Below are 22,667 nucleotides of genomic sequence, written 5' to 3' on the forward strand. Positions count from 1 at the left end.
TGGGCATTAATTTTAAAATAGTTTCCATTATATATTTCTCTTTACAAACTGAACACATTTTGATGATAGAAACATCAGAAAATGCCAATAATCAGAGAAAAAAAGCAGAAAAGAAACCAATTCATCACCCATATAACACTGGTAATGCTTTGTAAATGTTATCTGATGTTTTTCAATATTTTCACTTATCATAAGCACCTGTCCATGTAATCAGATATTCTTCTGTAATATCATATTTATGGCTTTGTAGTCTTTTATCATGTGAAAATTTCATAATACAAGTTTATAAACAGCTCAGCAGCACACACCCGCCTCTCTCTATGTATCTTTGCTGATATGCCCTCCTTCTGCATGGGACTCAGACTGGCCATGTCTTTACTGAATTTTTGTACAGCTTATTTGCTGATTATGCATCTCCGTTGTGTTTCTTTTAAAATACTATTTGTCTTTATCTGTGCATTTTTAATATTTATTTTGATAGCAAATTCAGTGCAAAAATAGGAGGAAATTATATGCAATAGTGATGGCAGTGGCTACAGTATCCTGGAATGTCCAATCTGTAATATGCAGTGCATCTTATTTGAGGAAATGTATTGAGCCTAATATGGCCTAAATAGGTTAATTTAATCAGTTGTGATAATATTGTCATAAGGACTCAACTACATATTTCGCAGGAAGACTATGTTGTACTTAAAGAAAGGGAAAATAAATAGTGGCGATAATTCAATTGGCCTGTGGGTTTTTAAAAATATTATCACTATGCCAACTGGTAACAGCAGCTGTGTTTATTGAGTACCTACTCTGTATCAGATATTGAACAGGTATTAATTCATTTCTCATAATAACACCTTGAATAGTTACACTATAATCTTACTTGCAGAAGAATTAAATTTGGGCACAGATAGTGTAGTAATTAACCTGAGGCTAAACAGCAAAAATGATAAAACTGGTATAGGAATTCAGGCTGTCTGTTTGGAGCCTGCACTCACTCTTAACTACGATTGTTGAAATGCCTAGATGTAAGTGATTTTCCAGTTCATTCCAATTAGGTAACTCCAATACCATAAAAGAGCATTTACATTACAGGATTTTGTGTGCATTTCTACAAGGCAATTCACAAGTAAAATACAATCTGTATCATGGAACTACAAACTACCCTTCCAGAAACGTGCTTGCTCACATTTCAAGGAATCAAATGACTTAAAGTTAATTTAGAGTTTTGGCTTTGAGAAGATATATTTCGGGCTATATTATAAAATATAATTGAGAAGGGCAGTTAAGTTACATTGTAATTTTAAAATTAAATAACTTGGAAATTCCAATCAAACGTTGAGAAGTAGTTTAAAGCTCCATAATACTTAAATTTGAAATTTGTAACAGTTGCATCCTTTCTCAAGACACCTGAATTCTCGAGAATGAAGAACTGCTTTCTGTTGGGAAAGCAGTGCAAGAAAGTGGTTTAGAGTGTGGGCTCTGGAATCAGACTGCCTGGATCTACTAAACCACTGGCCAGGCAATCTTGTGCAGAATTCTTAACCTCACTCTTTTCTACCTTAAAATGGAATCATAACAATCTCTTTTCCACAGGCCTGTTTTGACAATTAAATGAGAAATGCATATAAAGTGCACAGCACAGTTCCTTGCATATATAATGTTGAATAAATGTTAGCTAATATGATTGTTATTAATAATTATTAGTTTACATTCACACCGTCTCTAAACATTTGTAATTCTCCTCAATTTCTGCTAGCCCAAGTATATCCCTTTAGCGGGTGTCCATTCAAAATCAGTGCTGAATCTGAGGTCCAAATTGAGATAGCTCCTTTCCCAGCTGAAGTCCTCTTCAGCCTTAGAAATACGTGGCTGCATTCTGTGGTTCTCTCCCCGCCCACACACACTTTAATAGTAAAGCACAAGACGTATGCAAAATATCTGAAAATATGTTCTGGCCTGTGGTTTGTATTTATGAATGGCTTTTATTCTTCAGGTCAGCTTCTGGAAGCTGCGGAGCATTATGAGGCCTTCCATCAATTGACGCAGGGACGGATATGGAAGGATGAGACAGGCCGCGTTCTCAACTTGTTGGCCTGTGAGAGTCTCCTGAGGACTTACAGATTACTCTCAGACAAAATGCTGGAAAATAAAGAATACAAACAGGCCATCAGAATTCTTATAAAAGCTTCTGAAATAGCCAAAGAAGGTGGGTGGAAAAGAGCACTCTCACGTTGCTGCCTTTAATGGGCAGATACTGCTTCTCCCAAGAGGGAGGTAAAAATTGTCAAGTGTTCGGGTGATTATTTCCTATGAAATGCAGGGACAAATGCCATCAATATACTTTCAAATTTCACTGTAAAACAGAGGGGCCTTAGTGCTGACAGCAAGAAATCCATTAGTTTCTTGAAAGCTTTACCTCCAAAATTGCAACCCTCTGGGAATAATGTTATAAAACAGTAAACCCATGATGAGAAGGTAAGGTCATTTGCAAAAGTTAACTCTGTGTGTGTGTGTGTGTGTGTGTGTGCTTAAGGTCATATATTTCTTACAATCTGAGAGACCTTTCATTGTTTGTAAATTCCCTATTGTCGGGTAATAGGAAAGATATGATAAATATTTAGTTAAGAGTAACAGGAAGATAGAACTTTAATATATTTTAGACCCATGCCTGTCAAAGTGTGTGGCCTTTGGACTGGCAGCATCAGCATCACCAGGAAGCTTATAAGAAACGCAGCATCTCAGGCCCCACCCCAGACCGACTGCATCAGAATATGCAGGTTTGCAAGATCTCCAGGTGATTTGTATGCACGCTTACAGCAGTGAAAATGCTTTTGTGACAGCTGATCACATCCTTAATATTCTATTATCATTAAAATATGTATAAAATATAAAGAAAAAAATTGGAACATATAATCATAAGCTTTTACTCTGTGAGATGCAAGGATATTTTGTGACCTCAGAGTAGTATATTAATAAATTACTTTTCATGAAGGAGAAAAAGATGGAAGTTACACTCTTGAACTAAGTTCATTAGCTTGTGGACATATTTAATCAGTTGGCTTATTGAGTAACAAATGGCTTATATGGAGTAAACAGGACTGATTTTCTGGGTTTGATTTTAATTTTTTAAAGAATGAAAGTAAAATCTTAGCTTATTCTCTCTGTTAATTTTTAAAAGTAATATTAGTTAAATTACCCATAGGACATCACCCCCAGTGAAAGATGTATCCCATTGAATGAACTGCTTTTGAATGAACGGTGATCTAGTATCTTCCCCAAAGGGGTACACACTGACATAAATAGTTACCTCTTAGATCAATTTCAGCAGCTAACTTTAGTCACGTGAAAAGTTATGTGGATTTTTTTTAACATCTTTATTGGAGTATAATTGCTTTACAATGGTATGTTAGTTTCTGCTTTACAACAAAATGAATCAGTTATATATATACATATGTTCCCATATCTCTTCCCTCTTGCGTCTCCGTCCCTCCCACCCTCCCTATCCCACACCTGCAGGCGGTCACAAAGCACCGAGCTGATCTCCCTGTGCTTTGCGGCTGCTTCCCACTAGCTATCTACGTTACGTTTGGTAGTGTATATATGTCCATGCCTCTCTCTCGCTTTGTCACAGCTTACCCTTCCCCCTCCTCATATCCTCAAGTCCATTCTCTAGTAGGTCTGTGTCTTTATTCCTGTCTTACCCCTAGGTTCTTCATGACATTTTTTTCCCCTTAAAATCCATATATATGTGTTAGCATACGGTATTTGTCTTTCTCTTTCTGACTTACTTCACTCTGTATGACAGACTCTAGGTCTATCCACCTCATTACAAATAGCTCAATTTCATTTCTTTTTATGGCTGGGTAATATTCCATTGTATATATGTGCCACATCTTCTTTATCCATTCATCTGTTGATGGACACTCAGGTTGTTTCCATCTCCAGGCTATTGTAAATAGAGCTGTAATGAACGTTTTGGTACATGACTCTTTTTGAATTATGGTTTTCTTAGGGTATATGCCCAGTAGTGGGATTGCTGGGTCATATGGTAGTTCTATTTGTAGTTTTTTAAGGAACCTCCATACTGTTCTCCACAGTGGCTGTATCAATTTACATTTCCACCAACAGTGCAAGAGTGTTCCCTTTTCTCCACACCCTGTCCAGCATTTATTGTTTCTAGATTTTTTGATGATGGCCATTCTGACTGGTGTGAGATGATATCTCATTGTAGTTTTGATTTGCATTTCTCTAATGATTAGTGATGTTGAGCATTCTTTCATGTGTTTGTTGGCAGTCTGTATATCTTCTTTGGAGAAATGTCTGTTTAGGTCTTCTGCCCATTTTTGGATTGGGTTGGTTTTTTTTTGTTATTCAGCTGCATAAGCTGCTTATAAATTTTGGAGATTAATCCTTTGCAATCATTTGCAAATATTTTCTCCCACTCTGAGGGTTGTCTTTTGGTCTTTTTTATGGTTTCCTTTGCTGTGCAAAAACTTTGAAGTTTCATTGGGTCCCATTTGTTTATTTTTGTTTTTACTTCCATTTCTCTAGGAGGTGGGTCAAAAAGGATCTTGCTGTGATTTATGTCATAGAGTGTCCTGCCTATATTTTCCTCTAAGAGTTTTATAGTGTCTGGCCTTACATTTAGGTCTTTAATCCATTTTGAGCTTATTTTTGTGTATGCTGTTAGGGAGTGATCTAATCTCATACTTTTACATGTACCTGTCCAGTTTTCCCAGCACCACTTATTGAAGAGGCTGTCCTTTCTCCACTGTACATTCCTGCCTCCTTTATCAAACATAAGGTGACCATATGTGCGTGGGTTTATCTCTGGGCTTTCTATCCTGTTCCATTGATCTATCTTTCTGTTTTTGTGCCAGTACCATACTGTCTTGATTACTGTAGCTTTGTAGTATAGTCTGAAGTCAGGGAGCCTGATTCCTCCAGCTCCGTTTTTCGTTCTCAAGATTGCTTTGGCTATTCGGGGTCTTTTGTGTTTCCATACAAAGTGTGAAATTTTTTGTTCTACTTCTGTGAAAAATGCCAGTGGTAGTTTGATAGGGATTGCATTGAATCTGTAGATTGCTTTGGGTAGTAGAGTAATTTGCACAATATTGATTCTTCCAATCCAAGAACATGGTATATCTCTCCATCTATTTGTATCATCTTTAATATCTTTCATCAGTGTCTTATAATTTGCTGCATACAGATCTTTTGTCTCCTTAGGTAGGTTTATTCCAAGATATTTTATTCTTTTGTTGCAATAGTAAATGGGAGTGTTTTCTTGATTTCGCTTTCAGATTTTTCATCATTAGTGTATAGGAATGCCAGAGATTTCTGTGCATTAATTTTGTATCCTGCTACTTTACCAAATTTATTGATTAGCTCTAGTAGTTTTCTGGTATCATCTTTAGGATTCTCTATGTATAGTATCATGTCATCTGCAAACAGTGACAGCTTTACTTCTTCTCTTGGATTTGGATTTCTTTTATTTCCTTTTCTTCTCTGATAGCTGTGGCTAAAACTTCCGAAACTATGTTGAAGAAGAGTGGTTAGAGTGGGCAACCTTGTCTTGTTCCTGATCTTAGTGGAAATGCTTTCAGTTTTTCACCATTGAGGACGATGTTGGCTGTGGGTTTGTCATATATGGCCTTTATTATGTTGAGGGAAGGTCCCTGTATGCCTACTTTTTGCAGGGTTTTTATCATAAATGGGTTTTGAATTTTTTTGAAAGCTTTCTCTGCATCTATTGAGATGATCATATGGTTTTTCTCCTTCAATTTGTTAATATGGTATATCACGTTGATTGATTTGCATATATTGAAGAATCCTTGAATTCCTGGAATAAACCCCACTTGATCATGGTGTATGATCTGTTTAATGTGCTGTTGGATTCTGTTTGCTAGTATTTTGTTGAGGATTTTTGCATCTATGTTCATCAGTGATATTGGCCTGTAGTTTTCTTTCTTTGTGACATACTTGTCTGGTTTTGGTATCAGGGTGATGGTGGCCTCGTAGAATGAGTTTGGGAGTGTTCCTCCCTCTACTATATTTTGGAAGAGTTTGAGAAGGATAGGTGTTAGGTCTTCTCTAAATGTTTGATAGAATTCACCTGTGAAGCCATGTGGTGCTGGGCTTTTCTTTGTTGGAAGATTTTTAATCACAGTTTCAATTTCAGTGCTTGTGATTGGTCTGTTCATATTTTCTATTTATTCCTGATTCAGTCTTGGCAGGTTGTGCATTTCTAAGAATTTGTCCATTTCTTCCAGGTTGTCCATTTTATTGGCATAGAGTTGCTTGTAGTAATCTCTCATGATCTTTCGTATTTCTGCAGTGTCAGTTGTTACTTCTCCTTTTTCATTTCTAATTCTATTGATTTGAGTCTTCTCCCTTTTTATCTTGATGAGTCTGGCTAATGGTTTATCTATTTTGTTTATCTTCTCAAAGAACCAGCTTTTAGTTTTATTGATCTTTGCTATTGTTTCCTTCATTTCTTTTTCATTTATTTCTGATCTGATTTTTATGATTTCTTTCCTTCTGCTAACTTTGGGGTTTTTTTTTGTTCTTCTCTCTATAGTTGTTTTAAGTGTAGGGTTAGATTGTTTATTTGACATTTTTCTTGTTTCTTGAGGTGAGATTGAATTGCTATAAACTTCCCTCTTAGAACTGCTTTTGCTGCATCCCATAGGTTTTGGGTCGTCGTGTCTCCATTGTCATTTGTTTCTAGGCAGTTTTTTATTTCCTCTTTGATTTCTTCAGTGATCACTTCGTTATTAAGTAGTGTATTGTTTAGCCTCCATATGTTTGTATTTTTTATAGATCTTTTCCTGTTATTGATATTTAGTCTCATAATGTTGTGGTCGGAAAAGATACTTGATACAATTTCAATTTTCTTAAATTTACCAAGGCTTGATTTGTGACCCAAGATATGATCTATCCTGGAGAATGTTCCATGAGCACTTGAGAAAAATGTGTATTCTGTTGTTTTTGGATGGAATGTCCTATAAATATCAATTAAGTCCATCTTGTTTAATATATCATTTAAAGCTTGTGTTACCTTATTTATTTTCATTTTGGATGATCTGTCCATTGGTGAAAGTGGGGTGTTAAAGTCCCCTACTATGAATGTGTTACTGTCGATTTCCCCTTTTATGGCTGTTAGTATTTGCCTTATGTATTGAGGTGCTCCTATGTTGGGTGCATAAATATTTACAATTGTTATATCTTCTTCTTGGATCGATCCCTTGATCATTACGTAGTGTCCTTCTTTGTCTCTTCTAATAGTCTTTATTTTAAAGTCTATTTTGTCTGAAATGAGAATTGCTACTCCAGCTTTATTTTGGTTTCCATTTGCATGAAATATCTTTTTCCATCCCCTTACTTTCAGTCTGTATGTGTCTCTAGGTCTGAAGTGGGTCTCTTGTAGATAGCAAATATATGGGTCTTGTTTTTGTATCCATTCAGACAATCTGTGTCTTTTGGTGGGAGCATTTAGTCCATTTACATTTAAGGTAATTATCGATATGTATGTTCCTATTCCCATTTTCTTAATTGTTTTGGGTTCGTTATTGTAGGTCTTTTCCTTCTCTTGTGTTTCTTGCCTAGAGAAGTTCCTTTAGCAGTTGTTGTAGAGTTGGTTAGGTGGTGCTGAACTCTCAGCTTTTGCTTGTCCATAAAGGTTTTAATTTCTCCATCAAATCTGAATGAGATCCTTGGTGGGTAGAGTAATCTTGGTTGCAGGTTTTTCTCCTTCATCACTTTAAATATGTCCTGCCAGTCCCTTCTGGCTTGCAGAGTTTCTGCTGAAAGATCAGCTGTTAACCTTACGGGGATTCCCTTGTGTGTAATTTTTCTTGCTGCTTTTAATATGTTTTCTTTGTATTTAATTTTTGACAGTTTGGTTAATATGTGTCTTGGCATATTTCTCCTTGGATTTATCCTGTATGGGACTCTCTGTGCTTCCTGGACTTGATTAACTATTTCCTTTCCCATATTAGGGAAGTTTTCAACTAGAATCTCTTCAAATATTTTCTCAGTCCCTTTCTTTTTCTCTTCTTCTTCTGGAACCCCTATAATTTGGATGTTGGTGCATTCAGTGTTGTCCCAGAGGTCTCTGAGATTGTCCTCAGTTATTTTCATTCTTTTTTCTGCTCTGCAGTAGTTATTTCCACAATTTTATCTTCCAGGTCACTTATCCATTCTTCTGCCTCAGTTATTCTGCTATTGATCCCATCTAGAGTATTTTTCATTTCATTTATTGTGTTGTTCATTGTTGTTTGTTTCACCTTTAGTTCTTCTAGGTCCTTGTTAAATGTTTCTTGCATTTTGTCTATTCTATTTCCAAGATTTTGGATCATCTTTACTATCATTATTCTGAATTCTTTTTCAGGTAGACTGCCTATTTCCTCTTCAGTTTTTAGGTCTGGTGGGTTTTTATCTTGCTCCTTCATCTGCTGTGTGTTTTTCTGTCTTCTCATTTTGCTTATCTTACTGTGTTTGGGGTCTTCTTTTTGCAGGCTGCAGGTTCATAGTACCCGTTGTTTTTGGTGTCTGTCCCCAGTGTCTAAGGTTGTTTCAGTGGGTTGTGTAGGCTTCCTGGTGGATGGGACTAGTGCCTTCATTCTGGTGGATGAGGCTGGATCTTGTCTTTCTGGTGGGCAGGTCCACATCTGGTTGTGTGTTTTGGGGTGTCTGTGGACTTAGTATGATTTTAGGCAGCCTCTCTGCTAATGGGTGGGGTTGTGTTCCTGTCTTGCTAGTTGTTTGGCATAGGATGTCCAGCACTGTAGCTTGCTGGTGGTTGAGTGAAGCTGGGTGTTGGGGTTGAGATGGAGATCTCTGGGAGATTTTTGCCATTTGATATTATGTGGAGCTGGGAGGTCTCTTGTGGACCAGTGTCCTGAAGTTGGCTCTCCCACCTCAGAGGCACAGCACTGACTCCTGGCTACAGCACAAAGAGCCTTTCATCCACACGGCTCAGAATAAAAGGGAGAAAAAGAAAGAAAGAATTAGTAGAAGTAGAAAGAAAGAAAGGAAGGAGGGTGGGAGGGAGGAAGGAAGGAGGGAGGGAAGGAACGAAAAATGAAAGAAAGAATATAAAGTAAAATAAAATAAAGTAAGAGAAAATATAACAAGGTTATTAAAATAAAGAAATAATTATTAAGAAAAAAGTTAAAAAACAAACAAACAAACAAATATAAAAAAACGGACGGATAGAACCCTGGGACAAATTGTGGAAGCAAAGCTATACAGACAAAATCTCACACAGAAGCATACACATACACACTCAGAAAAAGAGGAAAAGTGGAAAAAATCATAAATCTTGCTCTCAAAGTCCACCTCCTCAATTTGGGATGATTCGTTGTCTATTCATGTATTCCACAGATGCAGGGTACATCAAGTTGATTGTGGAGCTTTAATCCGCTGCTTCTGCGGCTGCTGGGAGAGATTTCCCTTTCTCTTCTTTGTTCTCACAGCTCCCAGGGGCTCAGCTTTGGATTTGGCCCCACCTCTGCGTGTAGGTCGCTGGAGGGCGTCTGTTCTTCGATCACACAGGACGGGGTTAAAGGAGCCGCTGATTCAGGACCTCTGTCTCACTCAGGCCGGGGGGAGGGAGGGGCACGGAGTGCGGGGCGGGCCTGCTGCGGCAGAGGCCGGCGTGACGTTGCACCAGCCTGAAGCACGCCGTGCGTTCTCCCGGGTAAGTTGTCCCTGGATCCCGGGACCCTGGCAGTGGCGGGCTGCACAGGGTCCCCGGAAGGGGTGTGTGGAGAGTGACTTGTGCTCGCACACAGGCTTCTTGGTGGCAGCAGCAGCCTTAGCGTCTCAGGCCCGCCTCTGGGGTCCGCGCTTTTAGCCGCGGCTCGCGCCCGTCTCTGGAGCTCCTTTAAGCAGCGCTGTTAATCCCCTCTCCTCGCGCACCAGGAAACAAAGAGGGAAGAAAAAGTGTCTTGCCTCTTCGGCAGCTCCAGACTTTTCCTCGGACTCCCTCCCGGCTAGCCGTGGCGCACTAACCCCCTGCAGGCAGTGTTCATGCCGCCAACCCCAGTCCTCTCCCGGTGCTCCTACCGAAGCCCGAGCCTCAGCTCCCAGCCCCGCCCGCCCCGGCGGGTGAGCAGACAAGCCTCTCCGGTTGGTGAGTGCCAGTCGGCCCTGATTCTCTGTGCGGGAATCTCTCTACTTTGCCCTCCGCACCCCTGTTGCTGTTCTCTCCTCCGCGGCGCCGAAGCTTCCCCCTCCGCCACCCGCAGTCTCCGCCCGCGAAGGGGCTCCTAGTGTGTGGAGACCTTTCCTCCTTCACACCTCCCTCCCACTGGTGCAGGTCCCATCCCTATCCTTTTGTCTCTGTTTATTCTTTTTTCTTTTGCCCTACCCAGGTACGTGGGGGTTTCTTGCCTTTTGGGAGGTCTGAGGTCTTCTGCCAGCGTTCAGTAGGTGTTCTGTAGGAGTTGTTCCACGGGTAGGTGTATTTCTGGTGTATCTGTGGGGAGGAAGGTGATCTCCGCGTCTTACTCTTCCGCCATCTTCCCGGAAGGTCCTATGTGGACTTTTAATGTAAGTTAATGTTATCAGGTAGGAAAAGGTATTTCACTTTAGGTTCACATTTGCTAAATTGTAAGGTTGTTCACAAAGAAAGCAAGGTTCCTAGGCCCTCTTCCAATAGTCAGAGCCTGCCAAGCTGTCTCATTTCTGAAAGCATCTCTCACTTTCTGAAGGACAGATGAAGAGAATAGGAGAAAACTTGCTTCTTCTGCTGTAATAATTTTTAATATCTTTTAAAGCCAATAAATATTTGTGCCCATGTTTTTCATATAAGATAGTAGACAGGTTAAAAGATTGCACAGCATTTTACAGAGCTCTGACAGCCGCTGAAATGCTCTGGGACAAAGCATCCCTTCTTACTGTTGTCTCCTACTTTGGTCAGGGAACCTGAAGCAGCAAGCTGACGATTGCATGGATAACGCCTGCCTCCCACATTGATTTACATGGTACTTAAGGAGGACCGACATCCACTGTGCACCTTAGTTAGGACACCTTGGTGTAATGCACAAGTATAGTGCCAGCCATACAGTGGTCTCATGAGTCTGTTATTCTATTATTTTCATCTTTCAGACATCAGTGCTCTTTAATAAATACACAAAGTTGTACAAACATCAACACCGACCCCATACTCATTAGAAGGCATTCCCCATACCCTCCTTCCCCTATGCCCTAGCAGCCATTAATCTACTTTCCGTCTCTGTGGATTTACCTCTTCTGGATAGTTCACACAGATGGAATCATGCTATGTGTATTCTTTTGAGTCCAGCTTCTTTCACTTAGCATCATGTTTTCAAGGTTCATCCATCTTGTAGATGGTATCACTACTGCATTCATTTTTATGGCCAAACAATACACTATTGTATGGTTGTATCACATTTTCTTTATCCATTCATCAGTTGATGGACATGTACGTTGTTCCCACCTTTTGTCTATTATGATTAATGCTACTATGAACATCTGTGTACATGTTTTCAGTTCCTTTGGGTATATACGTAGACGTGGCATTGCTGGGTGGTACAATTCTATGTTTAACTTCTTGAGGAACTGGCAAAGAGTTTTCCCAAGTCGCTGAACCATTTTACATTCCCATCAACAATGTATAAAGGGTTTCAATTTAGCCACATCCTCACCAGTACTTGTTACTTTCTGTCTTTTTGTTATAGTCATCTTAGTAGGTATAAAGTGATATCTCACTGTGAATTTATTTTGCATCTCCCTGTTGCTTAATGATGTTGATCATCTTTTTACGTGCTTATTGCCCATTTGTATATCTTCTTTGCAGAAATGTCTATTCAATTCCTTTGCCCATTTTTAATTGGATTATTTTGTCCTTTTATTATTGAGTTACAAGAATCCTCTAATATCCTAGATGCAAGTCCTTCATCAGATTTGGTTTCTTTTCACTTTCTGATGGTATCCATTGAAGCCCGAGTTTTTAATTTGATAAAGTGCAAAGTAATTTGTTTTTTCTTTTGTTGTTTGTGCTTTTGGTTTCATAACTAAGAAGGCTTCCACTAATCCAAACTCATGAAGATTTACTTCTGCACTTTATTCTAAGAGTTTTATAGTTTTAACTCCTATATTTAGGTGTGTGTATATGTGTGTGTGTGTGATGTCAAGAGGGTCCAACTTCACGTTTTGTATGTGGATATCCAGTTGCCCCAGTACCAGTTGTTGAAAATGCTGTTCTTTCTCAATAAATTGTCTTGGGACCCTTGTTAAAAATAATTGACCATAAATGTGAGGGTTGTTTTCTGGATTCTTAATTCTATTGCAGTGATCCTCATGTCTGTCCTTATTCTACTACTACATATTTTTTATTGTGGTTTTGTAGTAAGTTTTAAAATTGGGAAGTGCGAGTCTTCCAAATTGTCCTTTTTCAATATTGTTTTGGTCCTTCCACATTGCTTATATTTCCACATGATGTTTAGGATCAGTTTGTCTACTTCTCCAAAAATGACAGCTGGGATTTTGATAGGGATTGCATTGAATTTGTAGATCAGTTTGGGAAATATCGCTATCTTCACACTGTCTTCCAATTCATGAATATGGTTATCAGTCTATTTACATGTTATCTAATTTCTTTTAATGATGTTTTATAGTTTTCAGTGTACACATTTTGCCCTTGGTTTGTTACATTTATTTCTAATATTTTATTCTTTTTGATGCTGTTGAAAATGGAATTTTTTCTTTTATTTTCAGATTGTTCATTGCTCTTGTGTAGAAATAAAATCAACTTTTTTTTTTCTTTTTTGCGGTACACGGGCCTCTCACTGTTGTGGCCTCTCCCGTTGCGGAGCACAGGCTCCGGACACTCAGGCCCAGCGGCCATGGCTCACGGGCCCAGCCGCTCTGCGGCACGTGGGATCTTCCTGGACTGGGGCACGAACACGTGTCCCCTGCATCGGCAGGCGGACTCACAACCACTGCGCCACCAGGGAAGCCCAGGCTGATACTCTTTATCAATTATTTCACATATGTAGTCACAGCTATGATGAATGACTATAGGTTTTACATGGTGGACCGGTATGGAATTTACATATGAATGTCAAAATGCTAATACTGGGTTTTGTATGTAGAGGGAAACTCCTCATAATTATATTGCTAATGCATGTTACTCACTTATTATCTGTGACCCAGGTAAATTGTATTAACATCAGCCTTTTTTTTTTAAACATCTTTATTGGAGTATAATTACTTTAAAATGTTGTGTTAGTTTCTGCTTTATAACAAAGTGAATCAGTTATACATATACATATGTCCCCATATCTCTTTCCTCTTGCATCTCCTTCCCTCCCACCCTCCCTATCCCACCCCTCCAGGCGGTCACAAAGCACCGAGCTGATCTCCCTGTGCTATGCGGCTGCTTCCCACTAGCTATCTACCTTACGTTTGGTAGTGTATATATGTCCATGCCTCTCTCTCGCCCTGTCACAGCTCACCCTTCCCCCTCCTCATATCCTCAAGTCCGTTCTCCAGTAGGTCTGTGTCTTTATTCCTGTCTTACCCCTAGGTTCTTCATGACATTTTTTTTCTTAAATTCCATATATATGTGTTAGCATATGGTATTTGTCTTTCTCTTTCTGACTTACTTCACTCTGTATGACAGACTCTAGGTCTATCCACCTCATTACATATAGCTCAATTTCGTTTCTTTTTATGGCTGAGTAATATTCCATTGTATATATGTGCCACATCTTCTTTATCCATTCATCCGATGATGGGCACTTAGGTTGTTTTCATCTCCGGGCTATTGTAAATAGAGCTGCAATGAACATTTTGGTACATGACTCTTTTTGAATTTTGGTTTTCTCAGGGTATATGCCCAGTAGTGGGATTGCTGGGTCATATGGTAGTTCTATTTGTAGTTTTTTAAAGAACCTCCATACTGTTCTCCATAGTGGCTGAACCAATTCACATTCCCACCAGCAGTGCAAGAGTGTTCCCTTTTCTCCAACGTCAGCCTTTTTGATGAGTACACAGTTAGGTTTCAGAGATTGTTGATATAAATCTGTATACTTTGTTATAATAACTTTCTACTTTCTTAAAAAGCAAAGATTCTGTTTGTTGTAATAAACCAATTTCTTTAATACCATAATGATTTTTTCTACATTTTCGTTTTAGGAAATGACAAAAAGATGGAAGAAGAAGCTTCCTATTACTTGGGCTTAGCGCACTTGGCTGCTGGAGAGTATGAAACAGCATTAGCAGTAAGTTCAAGTTGACTTTAATCACTATCACTTTTAATTTTTATTTTATTATATTCTATTTTATTATGTTTGTTTTATATTTTTTATTGTATGTTGTTATAAGGCCAATAGAAATGGGGTGGGCTGGATGTCAGTGTACCTATTTATAGAGACTAAAGCAGAATAGCACTATTCTAGAAGCATTAAAAATTGGTTTTATTGATGAAAGTTAAATATATGGAGTAATGGGACCCTCCACTCCTATATCACCAAGGACAAGAGGAAATGGGTTTAAATGACAGCAAAAAGTAAATAGTAAAAAAAAATTACGGCACACATAATATGATCTGAGAAAGTTTTCTTAGGAAAAACTGTAGTTAATAAGCAATAGATTGAATTGCATTGCAGTGAACCTTTCCTTTGTGTGTGGGGAGCGGGGGGAAGGCGGGCTGCAAAGGTGGAAGGCATTGCTAGTCCCAATCTGAGAAGTAACCTGCTTCAGGATAAAAATCAGTGTTCGCCTATCTTATGACCAGGCTTGGTGTGTTTGACTAAAAAACCCAAAAAACAAAATGTCAAGAGCTATCTTTTCCATATTAAAACTGAAATCATTTTTCTTTCATTCTTCTCTTACCTCTAATATATTCCAACTGTAACTTCTTATTGAATTTCACATACATCTCATGCAATAATCCTATTCGATAAGAAGTATTGGCTTTATATTTCAGCTTTGAGGAGCTCTTGTTGGCTCTTTTAGATATTCATGTTAAATAGCATTTCTGTGATTGGGCTAAATATTTTTCTCTATCATCCTTAAAATTGGGTTTAATCGTAAGAGACTTGGGTTTTCCTAGTTGACTCTTCTACTTAATATTTTTTAGTTAATGACATGCACACAGCAAGGCTGTTGTGTTCCAGGTACTTTGAGGAACACAGAGGCCAACAAGATGCACATTTCCCTTTAGGAGCTAGTTGAATGAGGGGGACCAACTTGTAAACAACTATAATTCAAAGCAGGATGAACAGGGGTTTTCTGAGTTCAGAGTAGTTAGTTTCAACACTGAAGATCAGGAAGGTTGCACAGAAGAGCTTTTGAGGGGCAGGATTTATACAGGCAGAAAGCGTGAGAGTCAAGGATGATAGCATATTAGACACACACACACTCCCACACTCTCAATATGATCATAGTCTGTGGGTTTGAGAAGCAATGAATTGTCATGTACAAGATAGGATACAGTAGGAGTTCAAGTTGGAAAATTAGGTGAAAATTAGCCTATAGATTCTCTCTGTCTCTCTATCACATGGCAGGCACATGGCAAAATAAATTCAAACAATACAATAGAGTTTACAGTGAAAAATAAATCTTCCTTCTGTCCCTGTACTCAGTCTCACAGTTCTTTTCTCAAAGGCAAATACAGTTACAAGTTTCTGGTTTATCCTTCCAAAAATATTCATAGGTATGCCTGGCATATAGGTGCATATATATATATGTGTCCTTTTTGTTGTTTACAAAATGGTAATGTTTTATACACACTGTTCTGTCCCCTGAGTTAACTTCCTCCATACTAATGTATATATAGACATGCCTCATTTTAAAAGGGACTCATAGTATCCCATGATATAGTTGTACTGTAATGGATTTAACTATCTCCTGTTGGTGGGCATTTAGGTTATTTCCAATCAGTTTTGTTTCACAAAGGGTATAACAGTGAATAGCTTTGTGCCAAAGTGAGAGAAGATCTACAGAATAAATTCCTAAGGGTGGAAATGCTGGTTCAAAGAGGAGAGGATATGAATTTAAAGATAAGTTTATTTTTATTTCTAATCTTCCCTTCAAAGAAGCGTAACAAGTTTATTGTCACACAACAATAAATGAAGGTGCCTGTTTCCTCAGGAGCTATGTATATCTTTAGGAAATTAGGCATATGTATTAATACATGTTGGGAATATTTTTCCAGGCCGCTGTTTTTTGGCCTTATTATGAAATTCTTCCATCAACTTTTAGATATGTGTGTGGCCAAATTTATCCATTTCTTCTTGTATGATTTCTGGACATTCTTAGAAAGGCTGTACTCATTCTAAGTACAGCCTTTCTAAGAATTAGGAATTCATTGTAATTCCGGGATTATACTTTTTAATCTTTTGGAGGGTTGGAGGGTCTTGAATGCTTTGTTGGAATGTGAAGCTTAGTTTTTAAGCAATGTGGAATGTTTGGTGACTTTGATGAGGCTGGTGGCGTGATCTCATTCATTTACTGACAGCTGTTTATTGAGCACCTTCTAAGTGACAGACAACATGCCAGCCATGATGGATCTGATCTATAGTTTTGGAAGATAACACTAGTGGTGTAGGATAGTCTAGTAATGAATGTATTTAAGAAGCAGCATTTGGCATCCAAGTGACAAATTTCTTGATACTGTTACTCCTTTCAGAAAAGTATTGAAATTATTTTTCTGGAGGTAAGGAAGCCATAAATCAAATGTGAAGCTCACATTCATATTAACTGTGTGACCTTGGACAAATCCCTTAAATTCTCTAAGTCTCAACAGACTCAACTAATAAGTATATTTACTTTTTGGGGGTTGAATGGTGTTTTAAAAAGATATGTCCACTTTCTAACCCCTGGAATCTATGAATTTTACCATACTTAGAAAAAAGGTCTTTGCAGAGGTAATTAAGTTAAAGCTCTTGAGATGAGGTGATCATTGTGCTGGATTTTCTGGCTGGGCTCTAAATCCAGTGACAGGGTCCTTACAAGAAAAAGGCAGAAGGAGGTTTGAAACAGACAGAAGACAAGAAGACATGCCCGCAGAAGACAAGTCCCTGTGAAGATGCTGGTAGAGATTGAAGTTGCAGTGCCACAAGTCAAGGGATGCCTGGGGCCACCAGAAGCTTGAAGAGACAGGAAGGATCCCCTCCCCATAAGAACATGGTCCTGCCAACCCTTTGATTTCAGATTGCTAGGCTTCAAAACTGTGAAAGAATCCATTCCTTTATTTTACTTTTAACATCTTTATTGGAGTGTAATTGCTTTACATTGTTGTGTTAGTTTCTACTGTATAGTAAAGTGAATCAGCTATACATACATATATATCCCCATATCCCCTCCCTCTTGGTCTCCCTCCCACCCTCCCTATCCCACCCTTCTAGGTGGTCACAAAGCACCGAGCTGTTCTCCCTGTGCTATGCGGCTGCTTCCCACTAGCTATCTATTTTACATTTGGTAGTGTACATATGTCCATGCCACTCTGTCACTTCTTCTCAGCTTACCCTTCCCCCTCCCCGTGTCCACAAGTCCATTCTCTATGTCTGCGTCTTCATTCCTGTCCTGCCCCTAGGTTCTTCAGAATCTTTTTTTTTAGATTCCATATATATGTGATAGCATATGGTAATTGTTTTTCTCTTTCTGACTGACTTCACTCTGTATGACAGACTCTAGGTCCATCCCCCTCATTACCAATAACTCAATTTCGTTTCTTTTTATGGCTGAGTAATATTCCATTGTATATATGTGCCACATCTTCTTTATCCATTCATCTGTCGATGGACACTTAGGTTGCTTTCATGTCCTGGCTATTGCAAATAGTGCTGCAATGAACATTGTGGTACATGACTCTTTGAATTATGGCTTTCTCAGGGTATATGCCCAGTAGTGGGATTTCTGGGTTATATGGTAGTTCTATTTTTAGTTTTTTAGGGAATCTCCATACTGTTCTCCATAGTGGCTGTATCAATTTACATTCCAACTATAAGACACTGATGAAAGAAATTAAAGATGATACAAACAGATGGAGAGATATACCATGTTCTTGGATTGGAAGAATCAACACTGTGAAAATGACTACACTACCCAAAGCAATCTACAGATTCAATGCAATCCCTATCAAACTACCAATGGCATTTTTCACAGAACTAGAACAGAAAATTGCACAGTTTGTATAGAAACAAAAAAGACCCTGAATAGTCAAAGGAATCTTGAGAAAGAAAAGCAGAGCTGGAGAAATCAGGCTCCTGGACTTCAGACTATACTACAAAGCTACAGTAATCAAGACAGTATGGTACTGACACAATAAAAGAAATATAGATCAATGGAACAGGATAGAAAGCCCAGAGATAAATCCATGCACATATGGTCACCTTATCTTTGATAAAGGAGGCAAGAATATACAATGGAGAAAAGACAGCCTCTTCAATAAGTGGTGCTGGGAAAACTGGAAAGCTACATGTAAGAGAATGAAATTAGAACACTACCTAACACCATACACAAAACTCAAAATAGATTAAAGACCTAAATGTAAGGCCAGACACTATAAAACTCTTAGAGGAAAACATAGGCAGAACACTCTATGACATAAATCACAGCAAGATCCTTTTTGACCCACCTCCTAGAGAAAGGGAAATAAAAACAAAAATAAACAATGGGACCTAATGAAACCTAAAAGCACAGCAAAGGAAACCATAAACAAGATGAAAAGACAACCCTTTGCAAACGAAGCAACTGACAAAGGATTAATCTCCAAAATATACAAGCAGCTCATGCAGCTCAATATCAAAATAACAAACAACCCAATCCAAAAATGGGCAGAAGACCTAAACAGACATTTCTCCAAAGAAGATATACAGATTGCCAACAAACACATGAAAGGATGCTCAACATCACTAATTATTAGAGAAATGCAAATCAAAACTACAATGAGGTATCACCTCACACCGGTCAGAATGGCCATCATCAAAAATTTTACAAACAATAAATGCTGGAGAGGGTGCGGAGAAAAGGGAACTCTCTTGCATTCCTTTATTTTTGAGCCATTTAGTTTGCTTTGTTACTTCAGTCCTAGGAAACTAATAATAGGATGATTAGAAAAGACAATTTATATCAAGTTTTAAAAGAGTGCCTGCCTGGTATATAAAAACTTTTGATAATTAGTAGCTTTTATTATTTTTACACTAATCAACTAAATCTCTGGACTTTAGTAGTAGTAATGAATATGGAAGGAAAAAGATTCAGAAGTTCTGGGGGACTTGGAATTAGATTAAATCTGGGAGGTGCAGGAGACAGTGGGGTCCAGATGGGCCTAGGTTCCTGGCTGTAGAGCTGCATGGCCTCTGGTGGGGGATGCCACAGGATGCCCAGGCTTGGGGGTAAACGAGGAGTTCAGTTTTGAATATGTTGAGTTTGAGGAGTTTTTGAGATAGCCAAAGAGAGATCTATAGACAGTGGTATATGTGGGCCTGGAGCTCAAGAGGAGGTCTGGATTGAAGATGCTGTGTAAATTTGAGGCTGTATAAATTTGCAAGTTTTCAGCATACTGAAATTGTTGAGTGGAGGAGATTTCCTAGAGACAGTTAATGTTGAATGAAAAAGTTCAAGGGCCAAGCTGGGAGAAGGAGGTGCCAAGGAGATTAAGCAGTGTCTCTGGAGAGGTAGCAGGAAAACCAGGAATAGATGATGGCATATAAGCCAAGGAAACCAGCATGTCTAAAGGAGAGAAATGAGCACATTCCTTCTGTCTCCTATCCCTGTTTGGGGCTGGAATGAGAGAGCCCCTTGCAGATATTTCCAGTAAGATCTCAACCCCCTTACCCAGGCATGTACCTCACTGAGAGTCAAGGTTAGTTCATTCTTGTCATGTAACTCTCCAGGCAGGGCAGAGTCTTTGGAAAACCAGGCAGGCCATATTCCAGGCCTTGGCTCACTGCTACTGTCAAGAGTAGCCTGTGTGGTTGGGAAGAACCACGGACTTGCTTGAGGCAGAATATTGTTACCTTTTTGGAACACAGCTCACCCAGAACTGAGAATTTGCAGGAATCGAGCATAAGATTTGAGCCAGACCCACGGGCAGAGCTGCAGTGCCAGTGAAGAATTGTTGTCAGGTCTGGATACAAGATGCAAGATACAAGATGCTAAGAGCAAACTCGAAAAGGCATCAGATTCACAGCTGGAAGACAGGAGGCAGGAAACAGGTACCAGGGAATCACCAGAGAATGGGAATTTGGCACTGGGGTGTGGCTGGGTGGAGAATGGACACTGAACAGTTGTACCTGATTCGGGGCATGGAGGCCTTCCAGCTCGGGCTGATTTTAGAGGGCAGCGTGTTTTTGCTGTTGCACTGAAATTAGTTCCCACAAAACCTGACATCTTGCTTTGATTTCAGATAGATGGCCACCATCTTTTCATTCTCTCTAGTATCTTACTTTAGCCACTTTTCCCTCCTTCCTTTCAGATATAAAAGGACATTCTTCAGACTTGAGTTTGAATCCCCTTTCCCTTTGGCCATCATCAATTTCCACCTGAAAATGTGCCAAATAGAGTAGATTCTGAATTTTAGAAAGTAAATATATCTTATGAGGGCTTCCCTGGTGGCACAGTGGTTGGGGGTCCGCCTGCCGATGCAGGGGACAGGGGTTTGTGCCCCGGTCCGGGAGGATCCCACGTGCCGCGGAGCGGCTGGGCCCGTGAGCCGTTGCCGCTGGGCCTGCGCATCCGGAGGCTGTGCTCTGCGGCGGGAGAGGCCACAGCAGGGAGAGGCCCTCGTACTGCAAAAAAAAAAAAAAAAAGAAAAGGAAAAAAAAATGTATCTTATGAAGTCCTAAGATTTCAAAGAGAAAAATATTTTATCAAAAATCACATTCAAGACCTTATGCAAAGTTGGCCCAGCTCCCACAATCAAATATTGCAACCATAAAGTTATTTTAAGAAAAAGGATGGTCCTATCATAGTAAATTGTTTTCATGCACGAATTTTCTTTCTCTCTAAATGCTCTATTCCACTTACTAATCTTAGGAACATCAACTTTACTTTGTCTTCGGTACGTTCAGTGAGTTATTTGCTTCCCATTGTTGAGTGATAATGTAGCCTATCAAAAATTATACTGTGAAAGAAAAATTCACCATATTGATTTTGCTTTTGTAGTACAAAATTCTTGTCCTAGTATTTAATTATTCCATATACAAAACAGTAGCTATTTGTATGTTTGAAGACGTGTCAGCATCTTTATAATAACTTAGAATGCTTCTAATATTGGTGTTAGCTTGTATGCATGGTTAACCCAAATCTCTAGCCTCATCAGCAGCATCCCATAGAGAAATGCATGTAAACGATGTAGCAGAAAAAAATAGTTACACTAATATTCTAGCAGCTAATGGATTGTAGGTAAATATTAACAATGGAGGGTATGGGTCATATTTGTAAAATGATATATTCTTAAGTTTTCACTAAGTAATTGTAATTAAATTTTAGTTATTATTTTAACTCAATAGATGCAAACAAAGACAAAGCTATTGTATATCAGCAGGCATTTTTAACAAAGGATGATTTATTTGATTTGTAATGTTTAAGGCACAGAAAGTTTGGGGATTCTTACAGTTGTTTCCATTTAGTTTTTTCTGTGTTCAATTTGATACCTTCTCCCTTAAAAGTCACTCCATCCTTGATGACAGTGGGCTCTTCATCTAAATGGTAATCTAGCTGACACATACATGCCTTGGCAGATTCTAAGGTAACATACATAAAACAAATTTTCCTTTTGGTCACTTTTATAAGTGAAGATTTTTATCTACCATGAAACCATGATGCAACCCGAATAAATGTGAGTTCTTCATGGCTCTCTTGGTGGAATACCATATTAAAAGGAAAACATCCACCAAGCTAAAAGGAAAGTAATATCAATTTCTCCTTACTTGTCCTCAAAGAACAAGAGGTAAAGTTCTTAACTCACAGTAACATCGTTTAGACTCTTCTCTCCTTCCATTAAAATTTTTTTTTCAATTTGTCTTTCTCTAGATATCCTGAAGCCTGTATCTTCATGTCACTCTCTGGACCCCAAAGTTCCTTCCTGTGTTCCACTCACACATGGTTCATCACCCCTCTCCCTTCCCTCTCTCATCTGCCTGCTTTTCTTTCTCACATCAAGAAATTGTGGCTCTTCAACAGGCACATGAAAAGATGCTCAACATTGCTAATTATTAGAGAAATGCAAGTCAAAACTATAATAAGGTACACCTCACACTGGTCAGAAGGGCCATCATTAAAAAGTCTACCAATAACAAATGCTGGAGAAGGTGTGGAGAAAAGGGAACCCTCATACACCATTGGTGGGAAAGTAAATTAGTGTAGCCACTATGGAAAACAGTATGGAGGTTCCTCAAAAAACTCAAAGTAGAGTTGCCATATGATCCAACAATCCCACTCCTGGGCATATATCTAGAGAAAACTCTAATTCGAAAACATACATGCACCCCAGTGTTCATAGCAGCACTATTTACAATAAGCCAAGACATGGAAACAACCTAAATGTCCATGGACAGATGAATGTATAAAGAAGATGTGGTATATATATATATAATGGAATACTACTGAGCCATAAAAAAGAATGAAATAATGCCATTTGCAGCAACATGGATGGACCTAGAGATTATCATACTAAGTGAAGTAAGTCAGAC

At 38.8% G+C, this 22,667-nt stretch overlaps 1 protein-coding gene across 1 annotated transcript in view; it reads left to right on the top strand.

Annotated features, from left to right (window-relative positions):
* Nucleotides 1-22,667, top strand: part of TTC29 (tetratricopeptide repeat domain 29) — a 253,274-nt gene that overhangs the window by 69,576 nt on the left and 161,031 nt on the right. The window contains exons 7-8 of the mRNA XM_067734746.1: nt 1,988-2,200; nt 14,161-14,246. Of these exons, the coding sequence (XP_067590847.1) occupies nt 1,988-2,200; nt 14,161-14,246 (299 nt within the window). The remainder of the gene's footprint in view (nt 1-1,987; nt 2,201-14,160; nt 14,247-22,667) is intronic.

Source organism: Pseudorca crassidens, chromosome 4 (genome assembly GCF_039906515.1).
Source record: "Pseudorca crassidens isolate mPseCra1 chromosome 4, mPseCra1.hap1, whole genome shotgun sequence".
NCBI classification, from domain to species: domain Eukaryota; kingdom Metazoa; phylum Chordata; class Mammalia; order Artiodactyla; family Delphinidae; genus Pseudorca; species Pseudorca crassidens.